Source organism: Podarcis bocagei, assembly GCF_964188305.1.
Source record: "Podarcis bocagei genome assembly, chromosome: 8".
Taxonomy (NCBI): Eukaryota; Metazoa; Chordata; class Lepidosauria; order Squamata; family Lacertidae; genus Podarcis; species Podarcis bocagei.
This window is the reverse complement of record NC_138133.1, coordinates 85120664-85139043: the sequence shown is the minus strand read 5'-3', so window position 1 is coordinate 85139043 and position 18380 is coordinate 85120664. Positions and strand designations below refer to the sequence as shown.

The following is an 18380-nucleotide window of genomic DNA, read 5'->3' as shown; positions in this document are numbered from 1 at the left end:
CTGAAACCTCTCCCCCCCCCCTAAATAAATTCACACATGACTCAAATTTTTGGTTTGTTTTTTTGGCAGAATTTAGGCCACAACTTTATTGATTACAGAAAGTGACTGGTTGCATAGACTCTGGTTCGACTAGCTCCCTGCACCGTTGCAGGTAGTGCTGACCCAGGGCACCAGAATAGGTCAAGCCTAGGGTGAACACCTGAAGAAGCAGCAAGCCAGGAGCAGGCTATCTCCGCCACCCAAATGCCCCCCTGGACTCAGGCATGGGCACAACCCCCTCACAGGGGTTGACCAAACCATCGAGGCCCTGGATTCCTTTAACGGAATACCCTTCACATAGGGATGGTGAAAGCGTTCTCCCATCCCTATCACCTGAACCCGAGCCTTTCCACAACCTTACAAGTTGTGACAAATTGCTACGCAGCAGGCAAAACCCAAATGGCAACAGCCAGTCAGCCAAGTGGGGAAGATTCCTGCCATGCCCCTGTCCCAATGACAGATGACACATGACGGAATAGCAAGGTCAAGCGAAAAGCCCTAAAAGTAGGGACAGGTGGTTGGGTGTTCCGAATGCATTCACTGAAAGAGGAAGCTCTGGGTCATGTGCATTGGTATAAATTCGTCCCTCGAACCGTTTGGACTGCATCCCATTGGCCTGATTGCACCCAGCTTCGAGGGACCTACCAATCGGGTGTTGTGGCTGACCAATCGTACCCACCCACAACACAGGGTGTCGGTTTTCTAGGTCTCACCGCAATACATGCCCTCTTTAAGTTAGGTCCCGATTTATCGTTGTTGTTTGAAGTTTGTGTGATTAAGCAAAGTAACTGTGAAATTGCTTTCTTTAAAATAGTAGCATCCTGTGGGTGAATGCCCATTGGGAGGAAAGGATGGTTTCAATTCATGCAGGCCCTGGTAGCATGGAATGTTTGTTTTTAGCTCAAACAGATTAGACTTTGTTAAAGGTCAGGAACTGACAGGGCTCATGAATTACAAGACAAGCTATGATCCTTCGTTATATGGTCCATTTGCTACATCCTTGCAGAGCTTCAAATAAGCAGAGCGGCATGACTTAGGCCACCTTCACATCACACAGTTCAAGAACCCTTTAAACAATCATGGCTTCCCCCAAAGAATTCTGGGAGCTATAGCTTTTTATGGGTGCTGAGAGTTGTTAGGAGTGAGACTGCAAGCTTCCCCAGAGGGCTGTGGGAAGGCAGAGGCACTGGACAGGAGCTGCCTGCCAAGCAGTGAGTAACAACGGGAACTGAAATTCATGAGGTTCCCTGTCTGCCAAAGCTATGAATGAAATCCTTAACACAAATCTCCCTGGAGTCAGAGCTGGATTTAGGGGAGTGTGACCAGTTTGATGGGTCATGGATCACCGCCTTGTCGTGGCGAAGGGGCTTGAATAAGAAGCTATGAGCTATGCTGTGCAGGGCCACCCAAGACGGACAGGTCATAGCCGAGAGTTTAGACTAAATGTGATCCACCTGGAGAAGGAACTGGCAAACCACTCCAGTATTTTGCCAAGAAAACTCCATGGACATAAAAAAGGAGAAGCTTTGAGAAGAAAGTGAGAGTTTTCAAGGCATGCTCTGCTTCATGGGATCACGGAGAGTCGAACACGACTAAACAACAACAGTGGCCATTTTGATTCCACTGGCTGCAGAGCTTAGGAGTGCCGCAACTATGTTATGGTTGCCATATTTCTGGAAGTAAAATTCGAGACAGTTGTTTAGCTTTTTTCTTTTTCTTTTAGGAAAAACAAAAGTTGTTAAAGCAATCAGCCACAAAATCCTGGACATTTTCTGAAATCCCCCCGGCCGCTATTTTCGCTATTTTTGCTGGTTAAATTCTGTATGGCAACCCTAAACTATGTTGTAGAATGGAAGGCAAGTGGCGGGAGGCACCAAATTTTGGTGTCACACAGGACCCCAAGCTCTGCTACTGTGGATGATATTGTCAAGTTATCTGAATGCACATTCATGTTTGTTTTCCTTCTTTGCAAGATATCATACCCTGCTTTAGCCCAGATGTGCATAGCGAATCATGTACTTCGCTAGGTTATGATCTGAAATAATTATGTGCACTGATAGCGTGTGAGCATTAATAGCCCTAGCGTGAACCTTTGGTGTTAACACTTGCCATTGGGTGAGTGTGTAGTCACGCTTTTAAAGTTGCCACAGGATGCAATGTGATAAAGCTCCCCATTTTCAAATGTGGAAAGGCTTTCTCCATCACATGGGTTAAATGCCACATAGGCAGATTTTACTAGCTAGCTTTCTGAGTAAGTATTTTCATGAAGGTTAAAGACTGCCTGCATTTACATTCTCAGTCCCATGGGGAAGGCACCAGGGCTATACTGAAATGTAATTAGAAGTAACTGAAAAAGAACAATGGCTGTGTGTGTGTGTGTGTGTGTGTGTGTGTGTGTGTACAGTAGCATATGTTCTTACCTGTTCCTGCTATAAAGAGGAGCTTAGGTGGGAAAGTTGTCATTTCATCACTTGCCTTTAATTAGGTTTTATTTAAGGAAAGCATACTGGCCCGAAATATGTACAGAAGCTAGGTAAACATCACCATCTGCTTGTGACCTCCTGTCTCCCTCAGCAACACACACACACACCACTTTGCAGGCAGTTACTGGTGACATTGCAGTGGGAGCTCAAGCTTGCAGCTCAGAAGGAGATCACTTTCTTTGCATGCATAACAGGCCATGGCAGAGTCCTAGCATGACTAGGTAAGGGCTTTTAGCCAGGGCTGAGTTGAACACTGAGCATTCTTTTTGCACATCCGTCAGTATGTGCAAATCTGACCCTTCTCACACTACCCTGGAAGCAGAGGACGGAGCAACAGTTCAATTACATGTTGTGCTGAGCTTAAGATTCAAATGTTAAAACTTCTGGGTATATTCCCCCCTTCAAAAAAGGCTGTCAGGAGATATCAGGGCCTTCTTGGTAGTGGCGCCCTCCCTGTAGAACCCCTTCCTTCCAGATGTAAGGAGATAAAGAAATACACAACTTTTAGAAGACATCTGAAGACAGGCCTGTATAGCGAAGTTTTTAATGTCTGATGTTTTATTATGTTTTTATATATGCAGTAAGCCACCCAGACTGGCTCGGAAAATCTAGCCAGATGGGTGGCATATAAATAAGATGATGGTGATGATGAAGATGATGATCTTAGGAAGAGCTACTGCTTGTTCTCCTCCAAAAAGGACTTGTAATCACAGTTGCCACCCAGATGCCTGTGGGAAACCCACAAACGGAACCTGAGCGCAGGAATACTGTCCCCTTTTGTGGTTTCCAGAAACTCATATTTGAAAGCAGTAGAGAACCTGTCCAAGTGACACTGACACCAAAACCCCACACATACACTAAAGCAAAATAATTCAAGTTTTACCACCCCACCCCCTTTCCCCTCCTTCTTCCACAAACTTATACTGTAGGCAACACCAGTGGGTTTTTTTTTCCCCTGGGGGTACGCATACCCCTAAACATTTTTTGAATCTAAGTTTGGCGTTATTGAGGGGCAGTATTTCAATATGAGTAGGAAAATGAGAGTACCCCTAAACATTTTTTTAGGGGGGAAAACCCCACTGGGCAACACTCATGTCTCACATCGAATGTAACTGAGCTATAGAAAAGACTGTGACCTGAAAAAGAGACAATGCATGTACTTTTGTAACCAAAGAGAAACTTTAATATATATATTTTTTAAAAAAAAAAACATTACTGCCCTTGACTGTGGAGGCAACAAGGCTAGTCAACAAGGCTAGTAGCTGTTGAACTTGTCCCATCATCATTTAAAACCATCTGATCAATGTAATAAAAAGCAACAGCAATATTATTTAATAATAACTGGAGGTTCACAAAAGCCCAGGCTTTTGCGTGTTGAGACCCAGAAACCTCCCCCCTAAATAAATTCACACAACTCAAATTTTCGGTTTTGGTTTTTGGCAGAATTTAGGCCACAACTTTATTGATTACAGAAAGTGACTGGTTGCATAGGCTCTGGTTCGACTAGCTTCCTGCCATGCAGCTAGCGCTGACCCAGGGTTCCAGCATAGGTCAGCCAAGGGTGAACACCTGGATAAGCGGAAAGCCAGGACGGGCTAACTCTGCCACCCAAATGTCCCCCTGGACTCAGGCACGGGCATAACCCCCTCTCAGGGGTTGACCAAACCATCGAGTCCTGGATTCCTTTATCAGAATACCCTTCACATAGGGATAGTGAGAGCATTCTCCCATCCCTATCACCTGAACCAGAGCCTACCCACAATCTTACAAGTTGTGACGATTTGCTACGTGGCAGGCGAAACCCAAATGGCAACAGCCAGACAGCCAAGTGGGGAAAATTCCTGCCGTGCCCCTGTCCCAACGACAGACGACACATTACGGCATAGCAAGGTCAATCGCAAAGCCCTAAAAGTAGGGAGAGGTGGGCGGGTGTTCAGAATGCACAAGCCAAAAGAGGAAGCTCTGGGTCACATGCATGGGCATAAATAGGTCCCTCAAACTGTTTGGACCGCAACCCATTGGCCAGATTGCACCCAGCTTCGAGGGAGCTACCAATCAGGCAGTGGCGTAGCGTGGGGGGTGCCAGGGGTGCCGGCTGCACCGGGCGCAACATTTTGTGGGGCGCGTTTGGCCGGCCCCCCTCGAGGAAGCGGGAACCTCTCCAAGGCGCAGCGCGCCGTCGGTGGAGGAAAAGAGCCGCGCAGCAGCAAAGCCGGGAGGAGGAGGAGGTGGAGCGAGCCTGCTAATTGCTTGCTGGGAATTACCGTAATTTTCGCTCCAAAACACACACTTTTTTGCTCCTAGAAAGGAAGGGAAAATGCCTGTGCGTGTTACAGAGCGAATGCACTCATGCTTGCTTTACACCCAGGAGGAGGGGGTGGAGCTGAGGAGGAGGGAGGGAAGGAGAGCCATGCCAGCAAAGCGGGCAGCAGCCGCTTACACGCGAGGAGGGACAGACGGGAGCCATAGCGAGCCGGAAAAAGCGCTGCGTAGCCAGCAACAGCTGCTGCAGCCTCAGCTAGCAAAGGTCCGTGCGCTCTCTAAACGGAGCAATGAGGCTGCAGAGGGACGGCAGGGCACAGGAGGGCTCTGAGCCACGAGCGCAGTGAAAACCAGTAAAAAGGTTTTTTAAAAGGCTGCTGGGGACAGGAGGGCACGGGATGAGGGAGAGGGGGAAATTACAATTCTCCCAGCGTCTCAGCTGATCCGCTGAGCAGGACTTGGGTTGCAGGGGATTCACCATTAGCTGTGTAAAGCAGCAAAGAGGGAGAGAAGGAGCAAAGCGAGAGTGGAAAGGAGCTGCTTACACTGCTGTAAGTGGCTGCTGTCCGGTTGGCTCCTTTAAAGCAACAGTGCTCTTTCCCTCCCCCCTCCCCGCTCAGCTCTCCGAAAAGCTCCTTCTCCACCCACCCCATGCGAGCTCCTTTTCCCCTTAGATCCCCCTCCTACATTATTAGCCACATCCTTCTCCACCCACCCCACGCATGTTCCTTGTCCCCTTAGCAGTGGCGTAGCGTGGGGGGTGCAGGGGGGGCGGCTGTACTGGGCGCAACATCTGGGGGTTAGGGTTAGGGGGCGCAAATCCACGGGTTAGGGGGCGCAAATTACTTGCCTTGCCCCGGGTGCTGACAACCCACGCTACGCCACTGCAATCAGGTGTTGTGGCTGACCAGTAGTACCCACCCACAACACAGGGTGTCAGTTTTCCAGGTCTCACCGCAATACGTGCCCTCTTTAAGGTAGGACCCGATTTAGGGGCATGTGTGTCAACTTCTGGGGTGCTATTCCATGGCAACGCCTAACTGCATCATTTCTGATCCCACCAGGTCACATTTGAGCAAAAGCCACTGCCAGACCCTCTCTCTCTTCTAGTAACATTTTGTACAGCAGGATTAGAAACAGAAAAGCACACACCTGCCGAAAGTGAAGGCAACGCTCACAGGGGCCCCATTGCAATGCTAGCCACGTCTATCAATCTGAGCATTGCTTTCTTCCTGCCTTCTCAGGCAGGAGGTTTTTAATTAAGGGAAAGCTCTGCAGGGTCTAGTATCTCAATCTGCTTGCATATGACTGGCATTGTCTTGCGGTTGTTTTTAATCGTTGGGGGGTGTGGAGGTTCAGGAAGGCCCCCATGTTTTCGAGTCACCATCGCTGCTGTGAAAAAAAGGAAGAGCCAGGGGACCGAAGTGTGTGATGGTGTGTGTATGTGTGTGCTTGCTGTTTTTCTTCTGTTGCTGTGTTTTTCCATTAGTGGTAAATGGCTTGCCACTTTCTTCATTCACAGACCATCTGAAGCTTGGGAGGGAAGGGGGCTGTTGCTGCTGCTTATGGGTGCAGCAAAAGCAAGTGGGGAGGGCAAAGACAGAGAATCCCACTCTTCCTGCTTGGTTTCTGGAAAGATGGGTTATACGGAGATGTCAGAGGGCTGCTGATAGGATTCCTGTTTCTTGAACTGAAACCATGTGGCATCAGTGAAGGTTCAGGAGGAATCTGGAAGGGTCTAGTGCAGTGGTGGCGAACCTATGGCACATGTGCCAGAGTGATCGCTCAGAGACCTCTCCCCCCCATGCCAGTGCAGGCATGAAATGCTCCCTAGATTGTGCTCCACCCGCAGTGGCTTGGGGGGGGGGAGTTGCGTGCCCCTTCATGCCTCTGTGAGCAGGAAAGGTTTCATAGAGCGCGCATTGGAGGGAGTTGCTGTTGGTGAGCTGGAGACTCATGTTTGCTGTGCTGACGTGAGTGAGTGCAACTGTTTTTAGCTAAGTTAGTTATTTTCTGCAAGAAGCTCCAGATCCCTGCGCAATCTGACCCCAAAAAGCTCGACAACTTTGTGCAATCCTCCCCCCAAAAAGCTCAACAATGCAGATAGAAACAGTAAATTGCCATGTTGGCACTTTGCAATAAATAAGTGGGTTTTGGATTGCAGTTTGGGCACTCGGTCTCTAAAAGTTTTGCCACCAGTGGTCTGGTGGATGGGGGTCTGAGCAGGCCCAGGAGCAGAGCTAAAGCAGGTTTCGATTGACCTGAGGGCCTAGCCTAGCCAAAGACATGTTTTGGTGTTAGCTTAATGAACCATACTTAGACCGTTACCTCACCAGGAAGCTAGCCTGGCTATTCCAGGAATTTGAAAGCTTGCTTGGATTTTTACACTTGTTGAATCCAGAAATTAGAAGGATCTAGCAATTAGAAGCCTTACTCCCCAGCAAGAAAAACCTCATAGCAGTATTTACTCCTTGATGAGATCAAGGAACATTCCATGGGGAAGTTGTGCTCAAGCCTCGAGACACACAAGAGTATACCAAAGTGAGCATTTAAGCCTTTGTTGGTGTATTTATCGACTTTCCTCACTTAGGTTGCAGGAGGTGGAGGAGGAAGGCTCTTAAAACTTGTGTACAAGTTTTTGCATCTGATCAGCTCAGGTTGAGCAAAGTTTGTCTAAATTAACTAGTATGCACCCACTGACTTGCAAGATCATTGAAATACATGGGTACATGTTGTTGTTGAGTCGTTTAGTCCTGTTCGACTCTTCGTGACCCCGTGGACCAGAGCACGCCAGGCACTTCTGTCTTCCACTGCCTCCCGCAGTTTGGTCAAACTCATGCTGGTAGCTTCGAGAACACTGTCCCACCATCTTGTCCTCTGTCATCCCCTTCTCCTTGTGCCCTCCATCTTTCCCAATATCAGGGTCTTTTCCAGGGAGTCTTCTCTTCTCATGAGGTGGCCAAAGGATTGGAGCCTCAGCTTCAGGATCAGTCATATTTAGGAGTTTGCTATGTCTGCCATTTGATGAAAAGAATGAAAGGCATCTAAACTTTTAATGTATCAATCAAATCAAATGTTTAAAGGCTTTTTTAAAAATAATAATAGAGAAACATAATCTTGAACTATTACAATGCTGTTCCGCCTTAGAAGAGGTGGTCCTTCCTGTACAACGGAGAAGATGAGATGTCTGTTCTAAAACAGCAGCAGTCTGTTATTTTTATTACAGGGTCGGATATTATTATTATTATTATTATTATTATTATTATTATTATTATTATTATTATTTTGCAGGGCAGGGAGATTATTCCTAATTATTTTAACTAAACAAAGAGTGCTGCCCAGATTTATTGGGGTTGAGTTTTAATCAATCAAAAGTTTTAAAATTAATTAAGCTGATTTATCAACGCAAAGTTGCAGGCCTAGAATTAATGTAGCAATTAACTTACATGCGGAGTGCTCTGCAAGGCATTCAGTCTGACCTCTGTGGAAGTCCAGGCTTGAGAATTAATTCTGCAATTAATTAATTGGCAACAAGCATCACTTTGATCTTGCAGCCCATGTTTTTGGAAGGTTCATCGGAATTAGCATGCAGAGAAAGCATCCCACACAATGCCAGTATTCTCACCGAGCAAGCTGGGGTCAAGGTCGGCTTACTTCAATGACGTACATTGCTTTAAAAGCCTTGATGAAAGGGACCGGCAAAGAAGTAAAAACACCATAGCAGGGATCCCTCCCATTAAACATGGCTGGAAGCATCTCTCTGACAGCTGTATGCTAGCTCTGTTCTGGTTTGCAACAATCTCTCCTACACTGATTTAAAGCATAGAGAGCCTTTGTCATAAAGGTTTGCCAGAAGCTTTAACTAAGAAAAAGGGTTTTGTGGCAGTATAAGGGTGGCGCTGTGGGTTAAACCACAGAGCCTAGGACTTGCCAATCAGAAGGTCGGTGGTTTGAATCCCCGCGACGGGGTGAGCTCCCGTTGCTCAGTCCCTGCTCCTGCCAACCTAGCAGTTCGAAAGCATGTCAAAAGTCCAAGTAGATAAATAGGTACCTCTCCGGCAGGAAGGTAAAGGGCATTTCCGTGCGCTGCTCTGGTTCTCCAGAAGCGGCTTAGTCATGCTGGCCACATGACCCGGAAGCTGTACGCCAGCTCCCTCGGCCAGTAAAGCGAGATGAGCGCTGCAACCCCAGAGTCGGTCACGACTGGACCTAATGGTCAGGGGTCCCTTTACCTTTACCTTTAAGGAACAACAAAGTTATGGTGACATATTTTGTGGGCTAGAGTTCACCTCATCAAGTGCACTGGGGGCTGATGACGCACTTTAGTCCATGAGCACATACACCTTCGTAAGAGTCCTCAGGTCAAAGGCCTATCTAGTCCAGCATCTTCTCACAGTGACCAGCCAAAGCCCATAGGAAGCTGTAGACAGCACTTGACTGCAAACATGCTTCTCCCCTCCTGTACTTTCTAGCATCTGGTATTCAGAGACAGCCGAGGAAGAACATAGACTTCATGACTAGTAGCCATTGATGTCCTTGTCTGCCATACATTTAATTAACCTTATTCCAAAGTCATCCAAGTTGGTGGCTATCTTCTGAGTGTCATAAATGTTTCCACCAACTATAAATGCGTTGGTCTTGGAATGTGCCACAAGACTCTTTTGTGCTGCAAAATAGTACAACCCCAGAGTCGGTCACGACTGGACCTAATGGTCAGGGGTCCCTTTACCTTTACCTTTAAGGAACAACAGAGTTATGGTGACATATTTTGTGGGCTAGAGTTCACCTCATCAAGTGCACTGGGGGCTGATGACGCACTTTAGTCCATGAGCACATACACCTTCGTAAGAGTCCTCAGGTCAAAGGCCTATCTAGTCCAGCATCTTCTCACAGTGACCAGCCAAAGCCCATAGGAAGCTGTAGACAGCACTTGACTGCAAACATGCTTCTCCCCTCCTGTACTTTCTAGCATCTGGTATTCAGAGACAGCCGAGGAAGAACATAGACTTCATGACTAGTAGCCATTGATGTCCTTGTCTGCCATACATTTAATTAACCTTATTCCAAAGTCATCCAAGTTGGTGGCTATCTTCTGAGTGTCATAAATGTTTCCACCAACTATAAATGCGTTGGTCTTGGAATGTGCCACAAGACTCTTTTGTGCTGCAAAATAGTACCAAAGGTACGGAAATGAAGTGGTGGTGAAACCAGCACATCCTGGTCCTACAATATTGGTATCTTTCCACCTCTGCCTGGAGATGTTGAAGACTGAAGCTGTGACATTTGAACTATGGCCTTCTGGAAAATAGAGACTCTTGGAGGACATGCATTATCTTGGCTGCCCCCCGTATAAATAATGTCTCTAATATGCTACCAAATTATGCACCACTGGGGATCCTAGCAAAGGTATATTTGGAAGAGAAAATTACATTAGGTTCTGCGTCTCTGAAGGGAGTTAGTGTATCAAATATACACAAACACACTTATATATATATGTATAATAATAAAAATACAATCAAATTGCTTTTCTTTCTTTTTTGTCCTGTTAGATTAAGAGAAGAATAGATTTGGCCAGTAATGCAGTTTTACCAATGGCTCTAGAATGATGAGTTTTCAATGAAAATAAATCAGGCTGCATTGCCTGCCTTTCGAAGAGCTTATCTGCTTCATGCTTTTTATTGTCGTCACTGCGGTAGAGCAAATAAATGAGTTTTCTTTTTCTTTTTCTACTGTCCACGCTTCCATTATGATGCTTGGCTGAAGTGCTGGGGCTGAATGAGGCAGGGGCTCAGTGTCTCGTGGAATGTTCTCGAAGGAAAATATGTTTTAGTTTTCCAGACCCACCACAAACTGGAAGCCAAAGATAGATAGAGAAAACACCGTGCAATGTGTTTCTCACTGATATCTTCCACTTCAGTGTTTAGATGGGGGAAATGGAGGTTCTGATGCTCCCACATATACTGTTTCCTGTACTATAGATAGATAGATAGATAGATAGATAGATAGATAGATAGATAGATAGATAGATGATAGATAGATAGATAGATAGATAGATAGATAGAGATAGATTATGGAACTTACACCAAAAAAAGTGGTAGGTCTAAGTCAAAATCTATTTTAAAGTCTTGTTTTCACTCTGCCATCTTGCTCCCAAAGAGGTTTCGAATCTGGCATAACTTTATGCCAGTTTATCTCAAGGTGTCGTAAATTACACTGGCTCCCATAGTTTGGATTGCTGCCCCCCAAGTGTTCGATGCATTCCAAATGCATAGAAGTGCAGGGCCTGATTAAGTCTGGATGCCCAGGCTGTAAATCTATCCCATAGTTATTCTGTTTTTGGATTCTGTTTTGCAGGTGATTCAATTCTTTGTGCAGCCTGTGTCCATGAGAACACCGTCTACAGCAGAGTGTTTCAGATTTTGTACAGGAATGAAGAGATTGTCATCAATGAATCCATGAACTTCAGGGCCCACCTCCTTGTGGATGGTGAAAAGGTTTGTTTCTCTCAGTTTGGACTCTTGTTTCTGCCTCTTTTACACACATGTATATACACACAAAGAGTGAATCTGGTTCCACTGGTAAGGTATATTGCAGTTATTAATATTGCAGAATCTGAAGCAACTGGAAGCATGAAAATGGCAACTGCACCGCTTTGCCACACTAGGCCACTGCTGGGTCTCTTGACAACTTTTCTGTGCCTCTCTGAGACCTCTGTCTCTCTATGCCCGGGATAGGCAACCTAAGGCCCAGGGGCCGAATGCGGCCCAATCGCCTTCTCAACGCCGTCCCCGGACAGTCCAGGAATCAGCCTGTTTTTACATGAGTAGAATGTGTGCTTTTGTTTAAAATGCATCTCTGGGTTATTTGTGGGCCATAGGAATTTGTTCATTTTTCTCTCCAAAATATAGTCCGGCCCACCACATGGTCTGAGGGACGGTGGAGTGGCCCATGGCTGAAAAAGGTTGCTGCCCCCTGCTCTATGCCATTCTTCAAGTTGCCAGTCAGTTGGCTCTCTGGTACAGTCAAACCTCGGTTCCCAAACGCCTCAATTTTGGAATGTTTTGGCTCCCAAACACCGAAAACCCAGAAGTCAATGTTCCTGTTTTCGAACATTTTTTGAAGCCAAACATCCAACATGACTTCCCCTTGAGTGCAGGAAGCTCCTGCAGCCAACTGGAAGCTGCGCCTCGGTTGTCAAACATTTTGGAAGCCAAACGGACTGCCGAAATGAATTGTTTTCGACAACCAAGATTTGACTGTACTTGTGTTTCCTGAGTCGCACTTCAGCAGGAATGCTGATAGATACTTGCTGATGGGAGCTGAGCATCTTACGCGTCTGAGGTAAATTCATGCTGATTTAGCAGAGCCCCTTGATAGAACTGTCACACTCATGCTGCATTTCATCACATTGGTTCTCAGAACACACACACGCAATTTCCTATGTGTTATGAGGCCTTGCTTGTAATGACAGTTCTCTTTTTCAATAACCTCTACAGGTGGAAGAGGCACTAAGAGAAGCAGACTTTCAACTCAAGCTGGACTTGCATTTTACGGACAGTGAGCAACAGTGAGCACTTTTTGCTTTCCTAAGGCAAACTGATCATTGTGGATTCTGATGCAAACTGGCCCAAATCGGGGCTAACCCGCAGGTAGAAATGTAGCTGTCCTTTGAATTCCCTCCGAAGGTTGCCACTCTGTCATTAGCTAAAAACAAACCAATAAACAAAAAACATGCATACGGTGGCCTTGGGTGGCCACGGCACCCACTCTGTGTGATCTGCTTTGTGGCTGCAGTCAGTGATTTCAGCTCAGCTGTGGCAACAGTTCCCCAGCAGTGATTTCACCTTGTGGAGGCTAGCCAGGGCTACATACCTAGCCTAGCATCCCACGTTCATCACTAGTGAAGGGTAGGTGGGTTCCCACGAGGCAAGACACAGTGATAGCAGCAAGAACCTTTATTGAACCAACAGAACTGGGCAACAAGGGCAAAACAACTGCATATATATATTTCTGAAGGCCTAGGCCACTCCCATTCCCAACGTGATTGGCTATCTAAACTTCCAAGCTGCGAATCATGACTCAGAGTTCAAGGGCCAATGTAAAGGTAAAGGTAAAGGGACCCCTGACCATTTGGTCCAGTCGTGACTGACTCTGGGGTTGCGGCGCTCATCTCGCTTTATTGGCCGAGGGAGCCGGTGTACAGCTTCTGGGTCATGTGGCCAGCATGACTAAGCCGCTTCTGGCGAACCAGAGCAGCGCACGGAAACACCGTTTACCTTCCCGCCAGAGCGGTACCTATTTATCTACTTGCACTTTGATGTGCTTTCGAACTGCTAGGTTGGCAGGAGCAGGGACCGAAAGACGGGAGCTCACCCCATCGTGGGGATTCAAACCGCCGACCTTCTGATCGGCAAGTCCTAGGCTCTGTGGTTTAACCCACAGTGCCACCCCTGTCCCTCAAGGGTCAATGACAGAGGCCCAAATCCTGAAATGTTCTGTGATTGGATATCACGTATCGAATCAGAACACAGGAACTCAGAATCCTTAGTCCAGACTCAAGCTCAGGCAAACACAGACCGGTGAATACATAACAGGAAGATAGGTTTTTAAAAAATGTTTTGAGATAAAATACATTTAGACATTGATGTTTTGCAATAAAAGATATTCAGAATAGTATTTAAAAGTGAGTTTTCATGATTTTATTCATTTTTTTTAAAAAAATAATCATGTGAAAATGCCAAAGAAATAGACTACTAATTGCTAGTGTCATCTAGTATTCGGGGTCACCAACATGGCACCCATGGAGTCTTCCTTGGCACCTACTTGGCACCTATTTGCTTGGAAGAAGCAAATATAATAAATAAGAGTGTTGTGACATTTCTGAGATGCTTGTGGCAGCTTCAATGTTTTGCAAATGTACCTTCAGCTCCAAAACTTTGGCAGCTCCAGATCTCAATAGCCATTTCCTGCACCATTCATCTAAACCTCCCTCTTTTCTAGAGCAAACCTAAGCCTGAGAAGTTCCCTAGAATTCATCCCTAGTAAGTGTGTTTAGGGTTGCATTCCTAGACTTTCAAAAGTTAATCTTCCCTACAGAGGGTCTGCCTCCTTTAGCGCTGCTATGTCCATTGCCCAGATAGATTGTAGGACATGGAAACACATGAGGAAAAACATTTCCACTTCCCTGAATTGAAGGTAGATTTCTTCCCCCTTCCCACTGGAAACTGTGGGTCCCAGGAGGCTAGATTTGAAAGTGGGTGGTATTCTACCCCACTCCAATTCCTGGGCTCCCCGGTTATTGATGGTCTTACTGTTATTTCTTAATTATTGTGTTTTCTGGTTTAAAATTCCGTTTACACATTGCTCTTATATAGTCTTTTATTGTGCTGGTTTCCTATTTGAGGTTTTATGTGCTGGCTTTTTCTAACACCTTTTGTGGCTTTATTGTCATATTTTTATTTTGTTTTTGCCTGATGCCAGGAGAATTTATTTCATGAAGAATCTCATAAACACAATAAAGAGATAATATTGCTTGAAGCTGCCTTAGAAGCCAGAGTTGTTGTTTTTTTTTAATTTTTATTTTATTTCTCTTTTTAAGTCACTTTGTGTTGCTCTGGGTTAAGATAAAGAAACTAACTCGTAATGATGATGATGGTTTAATCTAAGCAATCATGTAGTTTCCCCAAGGATTACTGAATGTATCAACTATTCTATAATGGGCTATCTTGAGAAAATAGAATTTACTAAGGCTCCCTGCACCACGCATGCCGTGGCGGTCATAATCCTTGCTTCTAACATTATGTTCTACGTATGTTCCACCCATGTTCTATCTTCACTGTCAGAAGCATTCTGTCTCCAAATACCAGTTGCTGGTAATCTCAGATGGACAGAGAGTTGTTCCCTCATGTTAAGCTTTTAGGCTTCTTACAGGCATTTTTTGGGCCACTGTGAACACAGGATACTGGACTAGACAGGTCTTGGCTGGATCCAGCAAACTCATCTCATGTTAAGTCCCGTATGGCGGCAAATCTGGGCTACCCAACGGTGCCATAATTCGAACGTTTGTCAATGGACCACAGAGATTTTTAAAAAGTCCCTCAGTGAAATATCTGTAGCTGATGTTCCAGAAAATCCCAATATAGAAGCTTCAGCAGACTTTTCAAAAGTCATGTTTTGAACTTTGAACTTCACACCCCCCAATTTAACATTTCTATTCAGTTAGGAATAAGAGGGAAGATTCCAATAGTGAGAACAGGATCATAAATCTTCTTACCATTATTATTATTATTACTATTATTATTATTATTATTAAGATGAGGAAATGTGAGCTTCTGTGACATCATTGGTACCAGATGAATGGATGACTGGGGTATATTTTTTATTGCACTGGGCACTCAGATGTTTAGACACACATTCTCCTGAACAGCATGGACATGGGAATAAAATGGACTGCCCTTTTTTGTCCTAGCTCTTCCTTCACCTCTTACACAGGCTTCTCAAAAGTCTTAATGGCTTGTGTCAGCAGCTTCTCCTAAAATGACAAAAGCAGGTTTAAGCCCAATCGCTGACTTTTTCTTTTTTTAAGGATCTGTGAATGGTGCAATGCAAGTCACTTTGGGTTTTTCGCAGCAATGTCATAATATTGACACTGCTGCTACAAGTACAATTAAGAGCTAAGCACCAGCCTTGTAAATGCTCCTCGTTGCCAAGTGAATTGCTGCCAAGTGATAAAAATTCCACTCACACCATTGTCTCTGGGGCTGCATCCATGCAGCAGATTGAGCCAGCAGAAGGCTCTTCTCAATTAGCTACCAGGCTAAGTTGAAGGTGGTAGTACGAAGCCCTGTACAGTTTGCATTGGGATACCTTGAAGACCAGCTTATTCCTTATTGTTGTTGTTGTTTAGTCGTGTCCGACTCTTCATGACCCCATGGACCAGAGTACGCCAGGCACTCCTGTCTTCCACTGCCTCCCGCAGCTTGGTCAAACTCATGTTCATAGCTTTGAGAACACTATCCAACCATCTCGTCCTCTGTCGTCCCCTTCTCCTTGTGCCCTCCATCTTTCCCAACATCAGGGTCTTTTCCAGGGAGTCTTCTCATGAGGTGGCTAAAGTATCGGAGCCTCAGCTTCATGATCTGTCCTTCCAGTGAGCACTCAGGGCTGATTTCCTTCAGAATGGATAGGTTTGATCTTCTTGCAGTCCATGAGATTCTCAAGAGTCTCCTCCAGCACCAGAATTCAAAAGCATCCATTCTTTGGCAATCAGCCTTCTTTCTTTATGGTCCAGCTCTCACTTCCATACATCACTACTGGGAAAACCATAGCTTAAACTATACAGATCTCTGTCAGCAAGGTGATGTCTCTCTTATTCCTTATAGGCCCAACCAATCACTGTGCTCCGTAGGAGAGAGCCTCCTGCGGCTACCATCTCATCAGAAAGTCCATTCCACCCAATGTGAGAACAGGGCTTTTATTGTGGTGGCACCTATGCTTTGGAACAACCACCCTCTCCAGTACACATCAGGAAGCTGTCATCTCTGTTGATTTGTACTGCATTTTTTTTTAAAGTTTTGTTTTATTGCTTGTGCATTTACTGGCCGGGGCTCCATTGGGAGGAAGCGGGTTATTAAATAAATAAATAAACAAATGCAATTATTTTAACTGTCTTCTTCTTTATTTATTTGTTTCAAAGGTGTTTTATATGCAATTGTTTTAACTTTTATTGTAGATAGACAGACAGATAGATAGATGTGCAACAGTGCTTTATAGGCTTTTCTTCCCCTGAGAAGGCAATTTGAGATCCTTCATACAAAGCCGTCCATAAATGAAATTGTTATTAACAACAACGACCATTGCTTCTCCTTCCAGGCTGAGAGATGTCACGTCAATCCCTGTGATCAGCAGCCGCACTTTGGGGCTCCACTTCCACCCGGGGCGAGGGCTGCATCATCATGTGCCCGTCATGTTTGACTACTTCCACCTGTCAGCCATCTCTGTTACTCTGCATGCTTCTCTGGTGGCTCTGCACCAGCCCCTGATCAGGTGAGAGAAACAGGGTTCTTGTTGTTTTCATTTTCTGTATGTGTATTTCATGATCTTTGCTATGAGAGGTCAATTGTTCATATGTCATGTTATGTACTGAGCTTGGATCCTAGAACAATAGGCAGCTAGGAACCTAGAAGGCAGCAACCTGATTGGTCTGCAGGAACTGCCCAATCCGGCTCCAGGAGGAAGTGAATCAGCAACCTGATTGGCCTGCAGGAACATTCCAATCAGGCTCCAGGAGGGGAGTTGAATCAGCCAATCACACGGGACTCATTGTGTAAATAATGTATATATAACCAGAGGTTTTTTTGGGAAAGTACTCACTCACTGTTAACCATGAGCTGAAATAAAGAGCATGAAATCAACGCTCAACTCCGAGTATATTTCATCTCATTTGCTTTTTTTTTTTTTTAATGCTTACATAAAATAAAAACAATGCCAGCAACAGAACTACTAAAAATAGAGACTTGGCAGAATTATTATTATTATTTATTAAATTTCTATATATGTATAATGTGTTGCTGTAATCTAACCACAGTTGCTGACTAAGGTTTGCCTTTTATAATCAGCTATGTGGTGATGGCAGGGACGCGGGGTGGCATTGTGGGTTAAACCACAGAGCCTAGGATTTGCCAATCAGAAGATCGGCGGTTCGAATCCCCGTGACGGGATGAGCTCCCGTTGTTCTGTCCCTGCTCCTGCCAACCTAGCAGTTTGAAAGCACACCAGTGCAAGTAGATAAATAGGTACCGCTCCGGCGGGAAGGTAAATGGTGTTTCTGTGCAGTGCTCTGGTTTGCCAGAAGCAGCTTAGTCATGCTGGCCACATGACGCAGAAGCTGTACGCCAGCTCCCTCGGCCAGTAAAGCGAGATAAGCACTTGCAACCCCAGAGCCGGTCACGACTGGACCTAATGGTCAGGGGTCCCCTTACCTTTATGTGGTGATGGTACTATCCACACTAGGAATAGGACTCTGTCCTATTTTAGGGTTGCCATTTTTCTAGAAGTAAAAGTCAAAAGTAGTTGAGCTTTTTTTTTTTTAAAAAAAAAAAAGCAATCAAAATCCCGGACACTATTCTCCTGGTTATATCCTGACAGACATATAGCAATCCCAGACATATAGCAACCCCAGACATATAGCAACCCCATCTTATTTAAATCTAGTTGTTGGATGTGGCTTTACCAAGCATTTTGCCACCCTATGGACCTCTCATGGAGGAGGCCCACAAAGAAGGACCTTAGATGATGACTGCAGGGTCTGGGTCAGTTCACATGGGAGGTTCTTCTGAGGTCCAGCTCAATACATTTTGTAGCCTAAGGCAAAGGTGACCATGGTGTCCCCTCCCTTCCGTGCACAGAATCTTGACAGGGCTAACTCTTACTTCCACACTAATCATGTAAGAATCATCCTCCACAAAGAGGAGCAGGCTAGCTTAGGGGCCATGTAACACACTCCTGGCTGCTGGTCCCTATCCTCAGCACACAATGCTTGAGGCAGTGGCCTCACCCTGTCTATTGGTAGGGGTGGTAAAGAAATAAATAAAATTA

General features: G+C 45.4%; 1 protein-coding gene across 1 annotated transcript in view; it reads left to right on the top strand.

The window, feature by feature from the left end:
• The window catches only part of FAM135B (family with sequence similarity 135 member B), a 139978-nt gene that overhangs the window by 69960 nt on the left and 51638 nt on the right, over positions 1-18380 (top strand). Inside the window, exons 4-6 of the mRNA XM_081204349.1 lie at positions 11139-11278; positions 12281-12351; positions 16656-16829. Coding sequence (XP_081060475.1) covers positions 11139-11278; positions 12281-12351; positions 16656-16829 — 385 coding nt within the window. The remainder of the gene's footprint in view (positions 1-11138; positions 11279-12280; positions 12352-16655; positions 16830-18380) is intronic.